This window comes from Xiphophorus maculatus, chromosome 3, assembly GCF_002775205.1.
Source record: "Xiphophorus maculatus strain JP 163 A chromosome 3, X_maculatus-5.0-male, whole genome shotgun sequence".
Classification (NCBI taxonomy): Eukaryota; Metazoa; Chordata; class Actinopteri; order Cyprinodontiformes; family Poeciliidae; genus Xiphophorus; species Xiphophorus maculatus.
In genome coordinates this window covers 23,845,762-23,859,794 of record NC_036445.1, presented here as the reverse complement: position 1 = coordinate 23,859,794, position 14,033 = coordinate 23,845,762, and the positions used below count along the sequence as shown (strand labels likewise).

The 14,033-nt window shown below is 41.6% G+C and overlaps 2 protein-coding genes across 5 annotated transcripts; one reads left to right on the top strand and one right to left on the bottom strand.

The window, feature by feature from the left end:
* The first annotated feature begins 166 nt into the window (after positions 1 to 166).
* LOC102231575 (E3 ubiquitin-protein ligase rnf146-like) lies at positions 167 to 4,851 on the top strand. The gene is made up of 3 exons (XM_005798995.2): positions 167 to 342; positions 984 to 1,041; positions 2,519 to 4,851. The coding sequence occupies exon 3, from the start codon at positions 2,531 to 2,533 to the stop codon at positions 3,689 to 3,691; it is 1,161 nt and encodes a 386-aa protein (XP_005799052.2). The 5' UTR covers positions 167 to 342; positions 984 to 1,041; positions 2,519 to 2,530; the 3' UTR covers positions 3,692 to 4,851.
* A 1,235-nt stretch (positions 4,852 to 6,086) lies between these two features.
* echdc1 (ethylmalonyl-CoA decarboxylase 1) lies at positions 6,087 to 11,580 on the bottom strand. 4 transcript variants are annotated; one of them, XM_023331168.1, is made up of 7 exons: positions 11,509 to 11,580; positions 10,319 to 10,397; positions 9,918 to 10,096; positions 9,065 to 9,207; positions 8,943 to 8,995; positions 8,534 to 8,614; positions 6,087 to 7,746 (listed from the first exon to the last, which is right to left on the bottom strand). In XM_023331168.1, exons 2-7 carry the CDS (start codon positions 10,381 to 10,383, stop codon positions 7,329 to 7,331), a joined length of 939 nt encoding a protein of 312 aa, XP_023186936.1. In that variant the 5' UTR covers positions 10,384 to 10,397; positions 11,509 to 11,580; the 3' UTR covers positions 6,087 to 7,328. The 4 variants fall into 4 exon arrangements, with proteins under 4 accessions (XP_023186936.1, XP_005799051.2, XP_023186938.1 ...); XM_005798994.3 differs by having other exon boundaries at positions 11,494 to 11,573; XM_023331170.1 differs by lacking the exons at positions 10,319 to 10,397; positions 11,509 to 11,580 and having other exon boundaries at positions 9,065 to 9,226; positions 9,918 to 10,005.
* Positions 11,581 to 14,033: the final 2,453 nt, after the last annotated feature.

The following is a 14,033-nucleotide window of genomic DNA, read 5'->3' as shown; positions in this document are numbered from 1 at the left end:
TTTTTGTTTGTTTTTAGAAAATATGTTCTATTTAATTTTGTTTTATTTTCCATTAATTTACCATTTTAAAAAACTGTATTTTTTATTTTAGTCTTTCCTTTAAAAAAAAAAAAAAAAAGAACCCTCTGTTTTCATGCATCGCCTCGTGTGATTGGACCATATGAATTGGACGTCCAGTGACGTAAGGTCGCTCTGCTACGTTGTCTCGATTATCTCAGCTTCCCTTTGAGAGGAAAACAAAGCCAGTCAACATTGGAAGTCGATGTACTTGCGTCTCATACGGCTCTGATACGACGAGTTTCGACCGTGAAGAAGGCCAGTGGGAACAGTTTTAAAGACATGGTGGGTATTTAATCGTTGTGGTGTCTTGTGTTTTCCCCTCTCCTGTTTATATCGCCCTGCTGGAAGAAGGTAGCGCCCGTCAAATGAGATCCGTCTATTTACTGGAGGCTGACCACTTAGCCCAGATAGCTATGGCTAGCTACGGCAGGTTTTTACTGATGTGAAGGCTTTTACCGCTCTTGAACTCAACATTGTGACCTCTGTTTAAACTTCTCGGGGTTAAACACAACATGACACGGTGTTGCGCAGCTGTTATTTGTTGACTAAGCACCCTTTCTTTTCAAATTGCCCGCAATATAGTGTTGCATGTGTATGTTACAACAAACTCTGTTATTATTTCAATCACATGGCCCCATCATAAGGACAGCTGAGATTAAGTTAGCAAAAAGTGGCACAGTCCTCTGATTGTCGCCAGTAAACAGAGCATCCCTTTGTTCCCGAACAGTACCTTCTCATGTTACACACAGCTCAGTGTGTTAACGTGAAGTTTTTCACTGTAAATACAAGAATAAGAATCCACCTCTTTGCCTCGTGGGGTGAAAAGAAAAAACACAATATTGATATTATGTTCTAGTTCGTTCAAGTTTTATCTGACTGTTATGTTTTGTTTTTCTTTTATTTTTTTTTGTTTGTTTCTCCAGTGGGTGGTTTGAAGGTTCAGAAGCTCTCCCGATGATTCATCTGCATTGACAACTTTAGGTAAGTGTTAAAAATCATGTGTGTGAAAGCGAGGCACATGTTACCGTAATCCTTGTGTTACATCACAACAAACACAAAATGTATTTTTGTGCTAGATCAGTGGAAAGTAGTATGAAATTGTGGAGTACGTAGAAAATGACACATGGATTCCTTCTTCTGTAAGCAAATTTCCTTCAGAAGTCACCCAACTAGCTGTACAGTCCACAAATTCGGTCTTTGTACGTCTTATGTCTTACGACCATAAGATGTACAAGTTGCCACAAGCCATGTTGGCGATTTGGCAAACGTGTGGAATAAAGTGCTTTAGTCAGACTAGACCACGGTTCTAACTTTTTGACCTACAGGCAAAAAAATTGTCGTTGGAGAACTGGCATTGGAAATTACCCTGAGCACACTGTCCCCGTAGCGATAGTAGGCTGTGGCAGCATCCTGTTTTGGAGACTTTTTGAGCCTAAATGCTCAGAAGTACTGCAAGAAACTCACAGCAACAGTTAAATGTTTCTGTGCTGTCCTCACAACATCTGGCTATGTGTAGCTAGACAGTCAGCGAACAGCTAATAACAGGTATCAACCCAAGCCTAGCTATTCTTAACTGAACATTTTTAATTAATGGATTTAGCTAGCTAATAAAAACATCTTAATGCTACACTAAAAACATTTTTGTAATTGAAATGTAACAGAAAGAAAACCAGCTAATATAGTTAACACTAAACTCAAAGATTATGTGCTATTTTAAAAACCAACACGTCTGTCGTTCAAACGCCATAAATACTTACAAAGACGAAAGTTTTCCATGGATCAAAGCGCATGAAGTACATTCAGTGTTCATGTGTTGTTCACTTTCTCCTAACTGCCTAAGTTCTTGTTGACAAGGTTAGCGAAGAAGAATATGTCAAAGATAGTTTGCTCCTAAGAGTGCTCACTCTGATGAAAGTTCTTTTTTTCCATTTATTTGTGCATTTTTATTTCCATGTGGTGCTGAAAAAGTTTGAAAAGCCCCTTTGGAAATTCTTGAAAAGTGCATTCATTTCACCATGAGAAAATTGTATGAACCTTGTTTGTGTGATTTAATGTTGGATTTAAACTTGGCCAATATTTCATGTTGAGAAAACACTATGATGTAATTGCAGTGTCTCCCTTTAATAGGAAATGCAATCAAAATTGCATATGACGAAGTTTGTTTGCAGGATAAGTTATTAGACTGTAGTAACATCATCTTGTTGATCACGATTCGTGTGAAGAGAATAAAGTTTGTTTTGCGGCTTTTTGAAATACACAAATTTTGATACAGCCAAAAATAATAATCAACCCATTGTAGTGCAAAAACATTTTATTGAAATTGGCGTGTTTCCATTTGGCAAATAATTTTTTCGTAATTCCAATTGGTGCAATTTTACTGTCAATGGAAATGCAGCTGCGGCAGTGTATGTAAACATCTGGTTACTGGGGGGAAACTTAATCATCTCCTGTTCTGCAGCGCTCGATAAGGATGGCTAGCTGTGGCGAGGTCGACCACTCCGTGAGCTCGCTCCCATCCAGTAAGAAGGGCAGTGGCGGTGGAGGTGGCGGCAGCGGGAGCAGCGCCGAATCGTCCTGCTCCGACTCCAACGGCTCGTCCCCCGCCCTGTCCGTGCCGGAGTGCGCCATCTGTCTGCAGAGCTGTGTCCACCCCGTCCAGCTGCCGTGCCATCACGTCTTCTGCTTCCTGTGTGTCAAGGGCGCTTCCTGGCAGAGCAAGCGCTGTGCCCTCTGCAGGCAGGAAGTGCCAGACGACTTCCTAGAAAGGCCCACGCTCCTCTCTCCGGAGGAGTTGAAGGCGTCGGCGGGCGGCCGCAGCGGGGCGGCGAGCGACCACGCCTGGTACTACGAGGGCCGCAACGGCTGGTGGCAGTACGACGAGAGGACGAGCCGGGAGCTGGAGGACGCCTTCTCCAAGGGGAAGAAGACGGCCGAGATGCTGATTGCTGGCTTCCTGTACGTCGCCGACCTGGAGAACATGGTGCAGTACCGGCGCAACGAGCACGGCCGCCGGCGCAAGATGAAAAGAGACGTTATTGATATTCCCAAGAAGGGCGTGGCCGGGCTGCGGTTGGACACCGACGCTGTCGCCGGGGCGCTGAGCTCGGCAGGTCGGGAGAACTCTGCAGATGGCGCCGACACCACGACAGCAGGCGCTCCGCCGCAGGCTGCCGGTGTCCCTGCCGCCGCTCCGGCCCCCTCCGCTGCCGCCCGGCCCCCCATGTCTCTCGGGGACCAGCCAGGGCCCGGTACCAGCCCCTCGGTGGAGGACTCTTTCTCCCAGCTGCAGATCAGCCCCAGGTCGGCCCCACCTCACGACCGGTTAGAGGGTGGGGAGGGGGAGGGGCAGGATGACGACCAGGAAGAGACGTCCCCCTCCAGGTCCTCAGACCCTCACACCTCCGTGGAGGAGTCAGCCTCCGGAGACTGGAGCGACGACGAAGAGGAGGAGGAAGAAGAGCGGGGAGACGGCGACCACGCGGAGCCTTGGGAGGACTGGCCGCGCAGACGGAGACCGCCCCCAGAGGACAGGGCACCACCCCGCGCCGCGTCGGCCTCTCCCCCTCCGTCCTCCCACAGCAGCGGGAGGTCCAGGATGCCAGACGGCCAGTGTACAGTGACTGAGGTGTGAATCCACTCAATTTAATTTATGCTGCAGTTTGCTCAGATGCAGATCTGAGATGGGGGAAGTGAGGCATGTCACGCTCACACACAAACGGCTCCGCCGTTCTTTTCTAGCGTTTTCTGTCTATTGGTTTTAATTTGTTTTCTCAGCGTCTTCATCAGTGCCGCCTGTCAGCCGCTCATGCCCTCAAACTGAGACGGAGACGACGTGGGTGGGATGTAAATGATCTTACAAGTTTATATTTATCACACACATCATCATGAGAATTTAAAGACTTCCTGTCAGTTGTTTGCGTTACTTTAATTTGATGCCTATAGATTGTATTCTGTTTAGGTTTCAAAAAATGTTGAAGCTACACTGTGAACTTTACTCACAAACCCGTTTTGCCCAAATCTAAGCCTGATTTACATCTACGGTCCAGAACCCTGAAGGCTTCTGTGAGGCCGAGTCAGAGAGCGGTCATCTTCATAAATGGCTGCTTTGTGATCATCTTAATAACCGTTTGGCTGATGCAGAAATGTCACCTGACTCGACCTCCAATGCACTGAATTTGATCTACTTGATCCTAGTTTCTAACCCAATCAGCTGCTTTCTCTGGGCCGATAATTAAATAATTAACTGAGCTAATGTTCCCTTAAGGAGAAACCTCGCCTGGTTTTATGTACATTAAGATAGAAAACTAAAAAACAAACCCCCATCATGCTTCTAAAGCTGCTTTGATGTCTAAATAACTTGCTTAATATTTAACAATGCAGATTTAGGAGGCAGGTAAATGTGTGGCTGCCTTGCGATTTATTTTTATTTCCGATTAATTCATTGAAACCCAAACTTATCGTAAAGATTGATGTGTATTTGAAATGAATGTAAGCATTAGAAGTTGTGGTCATTTGTTTTATTGGTGCCCAGCCTTAAGGAATTGGCATTTTAATGTGAAATATTGGTGTTTGTTTTTGTATTTTTATTTTTTTTACTTTAAAGCAGCTCTGTTACTGTTTCCAACATCCCTGACTGATCAATTCTCAAGTGTGCCCAAAGTTTTGTGATTTGTCCTTTATTTAAAGAGAGTTGTATTTGAACACCACGGTCTGTTGAGGATGTGGAGAACTGATTGGTTTTTATTAGCTCTATTTCTTATGGCGGTTAAATGTATGTCAGAGGACATAAAAGACCAAAACAAGCTCTAGTTTTTGTCCATTCTGGAGAAATTTCAAGTGATGTTATTTTTCTATTAAATCATCTGCTTTTTTTTTTTTTTTTTTTTTGACTTTCCATCCTGGAGAATAAAGTTTGTGTTTTGGCTTCAAACTTTTGTTACATGGTTTGTAATTTAAGAATAAACTTTTTTTCATTTCATCATGCTAAAAACATATTTGTGATCATTTTAGTATTTAGTCTCTTACTGATGTAATTAAATGTATTTTATTGTAGATATGTCAGGATCTGATAGTTCACACACATTTCACTCGTCTGACAAAAAACAGCTAATTTTTCTAGTTCAGGGCTCTGTAAACTTTTGAAATTATGTTATAGCATTCAAAGCTTTAAATGGAGATTAATGCGTTAAAACTGTAAAGTAAACTTGTCATAATTATAAAAGATGGAAATCAACCAGTCTGGTCCTTCAGCAAGCTTACTAATTGTACTGTTGGCAACTTGGATCCAAATTCAATATGCAGAACCACCAAACTGATTCAGAACCAAGAGCCTTCCGGCATCCTTTACCGTCTTCCAGTTTTAAAAGGATTTAATCCAAACTTTTCCCTGAGGACTAAATCAGCTCAAAGCCAGAGAAATTGATGGTAGAGGTGGGCAGGATGGGTGATTATGGACTTAAAAGCTGATTTTGTGGTATTTATTATAAGGGGGAAACTACCTGAAACATTTTTTTTAAGGTAACTGTACATCCTTGACTGCCCGACAAAAATCACAGGCCCACATACCCAAATACTGCTCTTAGAAAAACATTTTTAAACAGGCTTCTTCAGGACACCAGTTACGTAAAGTGTGATCTACTCATGAAACAGTAAAAGGTACAAAAGTAGTTTTTGGGGTTATTCAACATTTAGAATTTATTGTCCAAATTCTTTATGAATGTTTTTATTATGATAAATTCCCATCCCTAATTGATTTCCACTTGATAAAGACTTATAATCGGCTAATATTCTGATCCTCATAGAAGTTAAGCTTCTTCCGTAGTTAAGAGTTCATGTTGTTTTGTTTCCATTTCTTTAAATAGAACATTAAATAAGGAGCCTGATTACTAATTAACTAATTACTAACAAGCCCCAACAATCATGCAGTTTTGGTTGAAGTGTGAACATTGCGATTGTTGGCACAAATATGTAGCGTTTCTAGAAATCCATAAATCACAACATACCTCCCTTAAATTATGCAATGCAATAAAATGGAAATGTTTTTAAAAAGAGTGATTCATTTTATGCGCGAGGCTGAAAAGTGTCTTGATGCATTCATATAGTTTAAGTTTATCATTGCTACATTGTTCAGCTTTTCTGGGAGGATATTTCCATGGTGGGCTACTATTCACCAGGACTTTCTGTTCACCTGGTAGGCGTTTGGTATTCCGCTCACAGCGCGTTTCTAACGCTCTCTCTGGGACCTCCGCCAGGAAGCGCGACCTCTGCAACGGCAGCACAAGATAAGAGTCTGCCGGCCTCCAGGGGTCCGTCCTGCTGCTGCAGTTTGAGCACATCTGTGGTTTTCCAGCACTGCTTGGATAGATCCGCGAATTAAAATTATTCACAAACACACACACACACACACATCTCTGGGATTTCACTTTGGCTCGTTGCAGAAATCTGATGATGCTCAGAGCACAATCCAAACCCTGTTAGTTAAAAGGTTACTCTGGTCTAATGTAGGTGGAATGATATGCAGATGTCGATGATGTTTATCCCTGGTATTATCTTGCAAATAGCATAAGCAAACAGATTTTCAAAAAACAAAATATGAAACCCCAATAAGTCCACTTTTGTCATTCTGTATTATCCATTTAAACATGAAAGTGCTTTGTTTTTATTAAAAAATGTGTTTCTAAGATATTTTTTAAAACTATCACCATGTTGTGACAGTATGAGACAGACAATCTGTGAAAAGAATCAATCTCTTCCACTTGTTGCCTCGGAAGAACTGTACCAATTCTGGTCAAAAACAACCAATCCAGAGCCAGGAGGAGGGTCTTATCGCTGTCAATCAAACCTTATGTACTTGCTGTTAAATGTGCTAATGGTGGAGAAACAACTTACCATTACAGGAAACCCGCTGTCATCCGCTGGCCATGCCAACTAGCCTTAGCATTCGCAACATGCTCGCACATGGCAGTGATTGACAGTACTAAGACCCGCCTCCTCGCTCTGATTGGTGGTTTGAATGGGACAAGGACAGAGCTCGATTTTTTCATAGATTATCTGTCTCATACTAAACCTTCATAACATGGTGACAGTTTCAACAAATATGCAAAAAATGTTGGGTTTTTTTTGTAAAAGTGACATACTGCAGCTTTAAAATGGTTTCAGTGAACCAAAGTTTGGAAACACCAATCAGCCTCTTCTTACTGAATCCAACCCAGAAACGGCACACGCTGATCTTTGCTAATCTGGACAAATCTCAGGATGCTGGGGCCAAGTTATTTGTGCTTGGACTTGCTGGCCAAGGCTTGCAGATTAGCCGGAGCACCCCACACAGTCCCAAACACCTCCTTCTCCATCCGCAGAGCCTCCAGCAGGGGGAGTTCTCTTCCTGCCAGCACTACTTTTTTCACCGCCTGGATCACAGGAACTGGTCCTTCGGTGTAGCGGCGGAGCCAGTCTTCGGCCTGCTGCACGGGGGTGCTGGCACCCGGGGTGTCCTCGTCGGCCTCCAGGACTCCGTCTGCCAGTCCGACGTCCAGGCCGCGTTCAGGGTCCACTTTCACGGCGCCGCCAAGCAGCTTGAGAGCATTCTGGCTTCCAACGATGTGGACGAGTCGCGCAGCGCCGCCCCATCCTGGGACCAGACCCATGTGTTTGTGGACAAACTGGATCACGCTGCCTGTTGCCATTAATCTGTTAGGAGGATTGGTACATTTAGGATACATTTTCATGAAAAAAAAAACCCCACACACACACACACATTTCTTCTGTTTTTGCTTATTTTTGTCCTATTGAAATATTTCTGATCAATACTCAAATTTTATTCTTACAGAGTAAAATAAAAATAAAGTTTTCAATCAATGATTGAATTTTATTAAAGCTGCAGTATGTCACTTATAAAAAAAACACCCATTGGGTGTTTGTGACTGATATTGTGCCCCCCCTGAAAACTAAGACCCAGGGAGAGGGTCTTAGTGCTGTCAATCACTAAGTGGGCATAAATAACTTCTTTTTCATGTAGAAATCATCTACCAATGAATCAAGTTTATTTGTGTAGCACATTTCAGCAACAAGGCAGTTCAAAGTGCTTCACATCACAAAATAAAAACACACAGTCAACAACTGAAACTTTACATTTAGCCAAGTGCCGAGGATGACACCAAACAACATCGGCCCGGCTCATTTCACATTCAGTCAGCTTAATATGGACAGGTTTCTTCCCTTACCAGATAAAAATAATGTCTTAAAAACTGGATTATATTTTTACTAGGGTTATCTTTGAAAGATATCCAAACATGTCTGATGATCTGAAACATTTAAGTGTGACAAAAAAAAAACAACAACAGAAGAAATGTGTATGGAGACGTACAACATGTAATGTATGTATGTTGGAATGTTATTGTGCCCTATTTATTCATTTCTAAATGAAAAACATTTTCTTTTATATATTTGAAACAAACCAAAAGTGGAAGCTCCTTACCTAAAATCGCAGGCGGTGGTGAGTTCTGCGCCTCCTCCCAGGGCTCTGCCCTCCACCAGTGCAACGGAGACCAGGGGCAGCCTGCACCGAGAACACCACTCTGTCAGTACACACATGAGAAACAGCGCCTTGAAGGAAACCCCACAGCATGACGCTGCCACCACCATGCATCACTGAACAGTAGCATTTCACATTTAACTTAAACTTTGATGGAAATGGGCCAAATCTATGGTGATTTGTATGGTAGTAAGACATGGATGTGCTCTGCAACTTTGTAAATATTTCCTTCGAAGCTTAAGAATCGGGTAAAAATGAACCCGGACTAAGCCCGTTCTTAAATATTGTAATTGTTTTGAGTCAAATAAACAATAAAATAAAAGATTCAGTTTTGCAAAACGTGAGCGTTTACCTGAGCAGTCTTGTGAGAGCGTCCTGCATGAACATGCACATTTTCATCCCGTCCTATGAGAGAAGAACGGACACATTCAGATGTGTCCAGACGGCCAAAACAAAGCAGCCGGTCAGAGGTACCTGGGGGCTGGATATCGCTCGGACTGCGTTGAGGTCGGACCCGGAGCAGAATGTCTCGGCAGCGCCCCGAACGACCAGGCCTTTGCCTTCAGTCCAGTTCTCCAGCTGGCTCACCTTCTCCTCCAGGTCCACCATCATGCTGCCTGGCAGGAGGAACAAAACCTGAAACACCAGACTGGACCGTATAGACTACGACTTGAAACAGCACACAAAAACTAGGGCTGAAAAAAAAATTGGATTATTGAAATGATTGTCTTTTAATTTAGCAATCGATTAATCGTTAATTGGACTAAAAACCCCCGCCATTTTCTGAAAATTCAGAGCACTAATTGATTATGTAAATTTAATATAATAAATAAAACTTCTCACTCCTCAAGTGGCATAGTTTTAGCTATACCTGGTTCAATTATGTAAAAAATAATTATAAAAATCTCCTATTAAGCACCGTTTGCTATCCAATTATTAGTTATTATTATCAAATAACCCAAAAAAATCAACACATCAGCACTACACTGATAAGTTAAGCAGGGGTTGAACTTTTTACATTTTACAGGCTGATGTCAGAAATATTTTTTGAGCTGCAAATGCATCCTTTGCTACAAACCATAAAGCATGTATTAAAGGAATAATATATCATTACATTTTAGGCAGTAAAATTATTATTTTCCTGTTTAAAAAATAAATGTATTTGTTTATTTGCATTTTTAAATTAATCCTAATATTGTATAAAATAATCTTAAATGTAAAAAAAAAAAAAAAGCAGAATCTGCCCTTTTTAAAATCTGATTAATTGACAGAATAACTGATAGATTAATCGATTTCAGCCCTACACCAAACATTTAAGTGATGGTACCGGAGAAGGCGTTCATGCGAGCGGGGTTGTTGACGGTCAGCACAGCCACACCAGAGTCCTGCTTCAGCAGGTCGACGGAGCCTCCAGGGAAGGCCCGCAGCTTCTGTCTGATCTCCTCTTGGTTGAAGCCCTGGGTGCTGGAGTAAAGGCAGCAGCGGCGGCGGCCCGAGGTCGGCAACCTGCGGGGACAGAGAGGCGCCCTTTAAACCCTCCCTTCTCTGGCCAGAAAGACGCTTTAAAGCTACAGTCAATGACAACAAACTAACACGGACAGGAGTCAGTGTGAGTGGTAGGCACAAGATGGCTTTGGAAATCGCCAAATTGTAGCTTTTTCCTCCCCGGGGTGAATGCATTTTCTGTACAAATACGGGTTAAGATGGTGAGCTCGTTCACTTCATTACCTGGCCATGAGAGCGCAACAGCTGCTGCTCCTCAGGAGCTGTGTGCTCAGGGCGCAGAGGACCATGATGATGATGATGACTGAAAAGGGAGAAAAAGTCGTTTACCTGCAGCGGATCACTTTCACAAAAACATCATGTTGAAACAGGTGATACGAGCAATATGATTTTTATTTGGTTCTATATTGTCGTTTTAAAATGTAGTGTATATCCCTTTCATGCATAGTGGTCACTACAGTGGACAGCTTTCTAAAAGCCATTTTCTTGTGCTTCCTTTGGATTTTTATGTTATAAATGCACACAGACCACTGAAGTGGACACTAATGCATCTTAAAATATACCATCAACTACTGGCCATCAGCTGCAAATGCAAGAAATTATTTTTGTTAAATACAATATGGCCGACAGACAAAAAAGCATGAGAACCGACCCGGTCCCTCCTTCTACTGTAGACGACTCTTGCAAGTAAAAAAAATATTGTGACATCAGATAACCCCTAAGGAACAATACTACTGATGTATTTCTCAAATAACAACTTTGTATTTGGACAAAATTACAATTGATCACATAAAAATAAAAAAAATAAAAAAAATTATTTTTTACAAAAAAATGTCCTACCTTTTTTTATGCCTTTAAGAAAAAAAATTTTAAAAATGGAAAAAAAATTCTGACACAAAGGATCATAATTCATGCATGAACGGGATATAGGTTATGTGTAGAGCAGCGCTTTGCAAAACTATTCACAATGGGTTTTTGGGGGGGGGGAGTGAAGTTAATTCATATTCAGCCAAGCGTCAAACCTAACTTGAACCGGGAATCTGTGTCAAGATGTTCTCCGTCGAATTTGAGTGTTTTTGAGTCATTTTAAAGAAAAACAGGCAAAACTTAAGCCTCTAAATGTGCAAAGCTGGTAAAGCCACAACGCAGAAGATGTACAGTCAGAAGTGGTTATGGTGTTTACGCAGAGAAACTGATGCTAATGCACGGTAATGTTTACATTTGTAATTCTGAAGAATGCTAAAAAGCCGTTTTTACTCTCCTTTAAATTAATGGGTATTACAGAGATTTGCGTTTCACCTTTGACACAAAAGAAATTATCGCATAGAAATTATTCACAATGTTACTACACAGTCAAAGAGTAGAGGAAAACCGAGGCCACCCAAATAATAATTACGTACATTCTCCGCACCAACCTTGTACAGCCGTGTGGTGTCGCCGTTAAATCTGCACCACTAGGAACAAGAGCAAGAGAGAAACAAGGCCCGCTTGGGCGACGGTGTATTTAGTTTCCAAATTCCGCCACACGATGGCGCACCGCAGCGGATTTTAAATCACTCTTGCGGAAGTGAAATCAAAATGAACCCTGTTTTTTTATTATTTGTTTTACCAGTAAAAGCCTGCAGTGGTATCCACCTAACACGAGTTAATACTTTTTACCTGTAGTTTTCTAACACAATTAAAATTCTCATCATCTGACAAGAGAATTAACTGTCTTTCACATTTTCTCTGCTCCCAATAAGATAGATTTGTTTTTTCTCCTGAGCTACAGAAGAGTGGGCCTCATTGGTCTTTCACATGAACATTGAGTATATAATATATCAGCTAAGGAGAAGTCACTTCTTTTCATAGTAGAGGCAGACCTAAGTAATTTGTAGGTAAGTCTTTACGTCACTTTAACATTCTTTGCATATAAGTAAGTAAATTTTATATGGTCAAAAATAAGCCAGATTGTTTGGAAATGACACAAAAAAGTGAAACATGGAAACATGTCTGCCTCTTGTGTTCTGATTTATGTCTTCTGAAGGCATAAATCTTTTTTCTTTTTTTTTCCCATCCAAACTTCCTCTGCTGCTATTTAAAAACCATCATAAACTAAAGACAAAAGTTTTTTCTTTACTTTTTGGCACTCAACTCAAATGATAACTCTGTGCAGAACTTCTATTACATTTGGTGTTGTGTTTGGGGGGGAGGGAGGTGCACTATTTCTGCAGTGTAAACATACAAGGTAATCAACAAGGTGTCTTTGCATTGTATGCAAGGCTACAACAGAGTGAGCTCTGTTTGACGGTCAACACGTCTCTGGTCTATTTAAAAGTGGGGAAGGAATTCAGAAAGGTTAGTTGGGATGTTCCCAGACGGGCTGTCTCCCCTTCCGGCTCTAGACATTCAGCTCAGACATCTAGGCTGCATCACATTTATGTCTATTATTCTGCTAGATGCTGAAACTGCATGATCCAGTGGCTTTGTGATGTCTGCATGATACAAGCCGCATTCGAGGTGGGCGGGACAGACTGACAGACTGTCCTGTGTCTAACTGCGTTTTGGATTTCAGTGCTGCAACTGCAGACTGATAATTCAGCTGCTAATGGAGGCCTGTCTGAGACTGCAGTTTGACAAAGTGGAAGATACAGAGGAAGAGCTACACATGCATGCACAAACGGCGCCCCATGCACGACCGTATGTGACTGCGAGTGTGCTGTAGGCGGTCAGTAAAGTGATACACAATGTGCCGATCAATAAGGAGCTGTCCTTCACAGGAAGCCTGAGAATGTGCTGCAGTCAGCCTGGTTTTAAAAGCAGCTCTTAGATCAGATACGTCACGCGCATGGAGAACTTAGTTTACTTATCTAGTGCCAAATCACCACTAAAATCTATTAAAGAAATTCTAACATGACTTAGTTTTACTGTGGAGCTGTTAGTGGGACTGTTACCTTGCTGCAAGAAGGTCTCGTTTCAACAGAGCATCTCTGAACATGCATTTCCTTTAGACTGGTTTCGCTGCAGCTTCGTAACCGGAAAAGCCAAGACAGGCCTGAGTATAGGGAATGGATCAATTCATGATTGAGACTGCACCTTTTGAATTATTGATAGTCAAATTAAATGACCAACAAGAATAATACAGGCTTGTATGAATGTTATTTTTTATAAAGGAAGTATAGTTTTTGTGAAGTTTACAGTAATTATGTATATGATTATGTGAATTTATGATTATCATATATGCTGCGTTTGATAATCTTTAAAAATCAAATAAACATTTAAGTAATAATTAAAAAAAAACAGAGCATCTCCAAGATAGTGGAACAGAAGACTCACATTGTGGATGTGCAGATTAAAATTGCTGCAGCAGTGATGTACTATTCTCATTATAGGCAAATATCTATATATATATATAAAACATTTCCACCTTGTTGAATTTATGTCATTAATTAAGGCAGTTCTAAAGACAAAAAATGGACTTTAGGTTGTACCTAAAAAAGAAGTGTCTGGTTAATGTATATAAGGATTTTTCAAAATAAACTGTGATCCACAAGGTTCTAGTTTAGAGCAAAAACACGGTCCAACTGGCAGGAAGCATATCACGGCGCTACCAAGCCATCTTGGAGAAATGAAATCCGTACTTTTACTGTCACCGGTATGATTGTGATCAGCTGGACAAACACTGCTGACCCCACAGATTAAAAACAGGAATAGAGACGCGGTTATTATTCCAACAGCAAAATGATCCTGCGGTAGCGTTTGCTTCCACGCTTTGTGTCTAGAAAATAAGCCACCGCTGTCACTCTGCTGGGCTGATCAAACGCAGATCGCTGCAGAAATTCTTTCCAGTGCTGTGATTTTAAGCAGCTTCAGCCTGCAGGCAGTCAGCACTGGTTATATAATGGTCGCACCATCTGGAGACCTTCAGACACCAGCACAGGTCTTTACTGGGAATTAACCC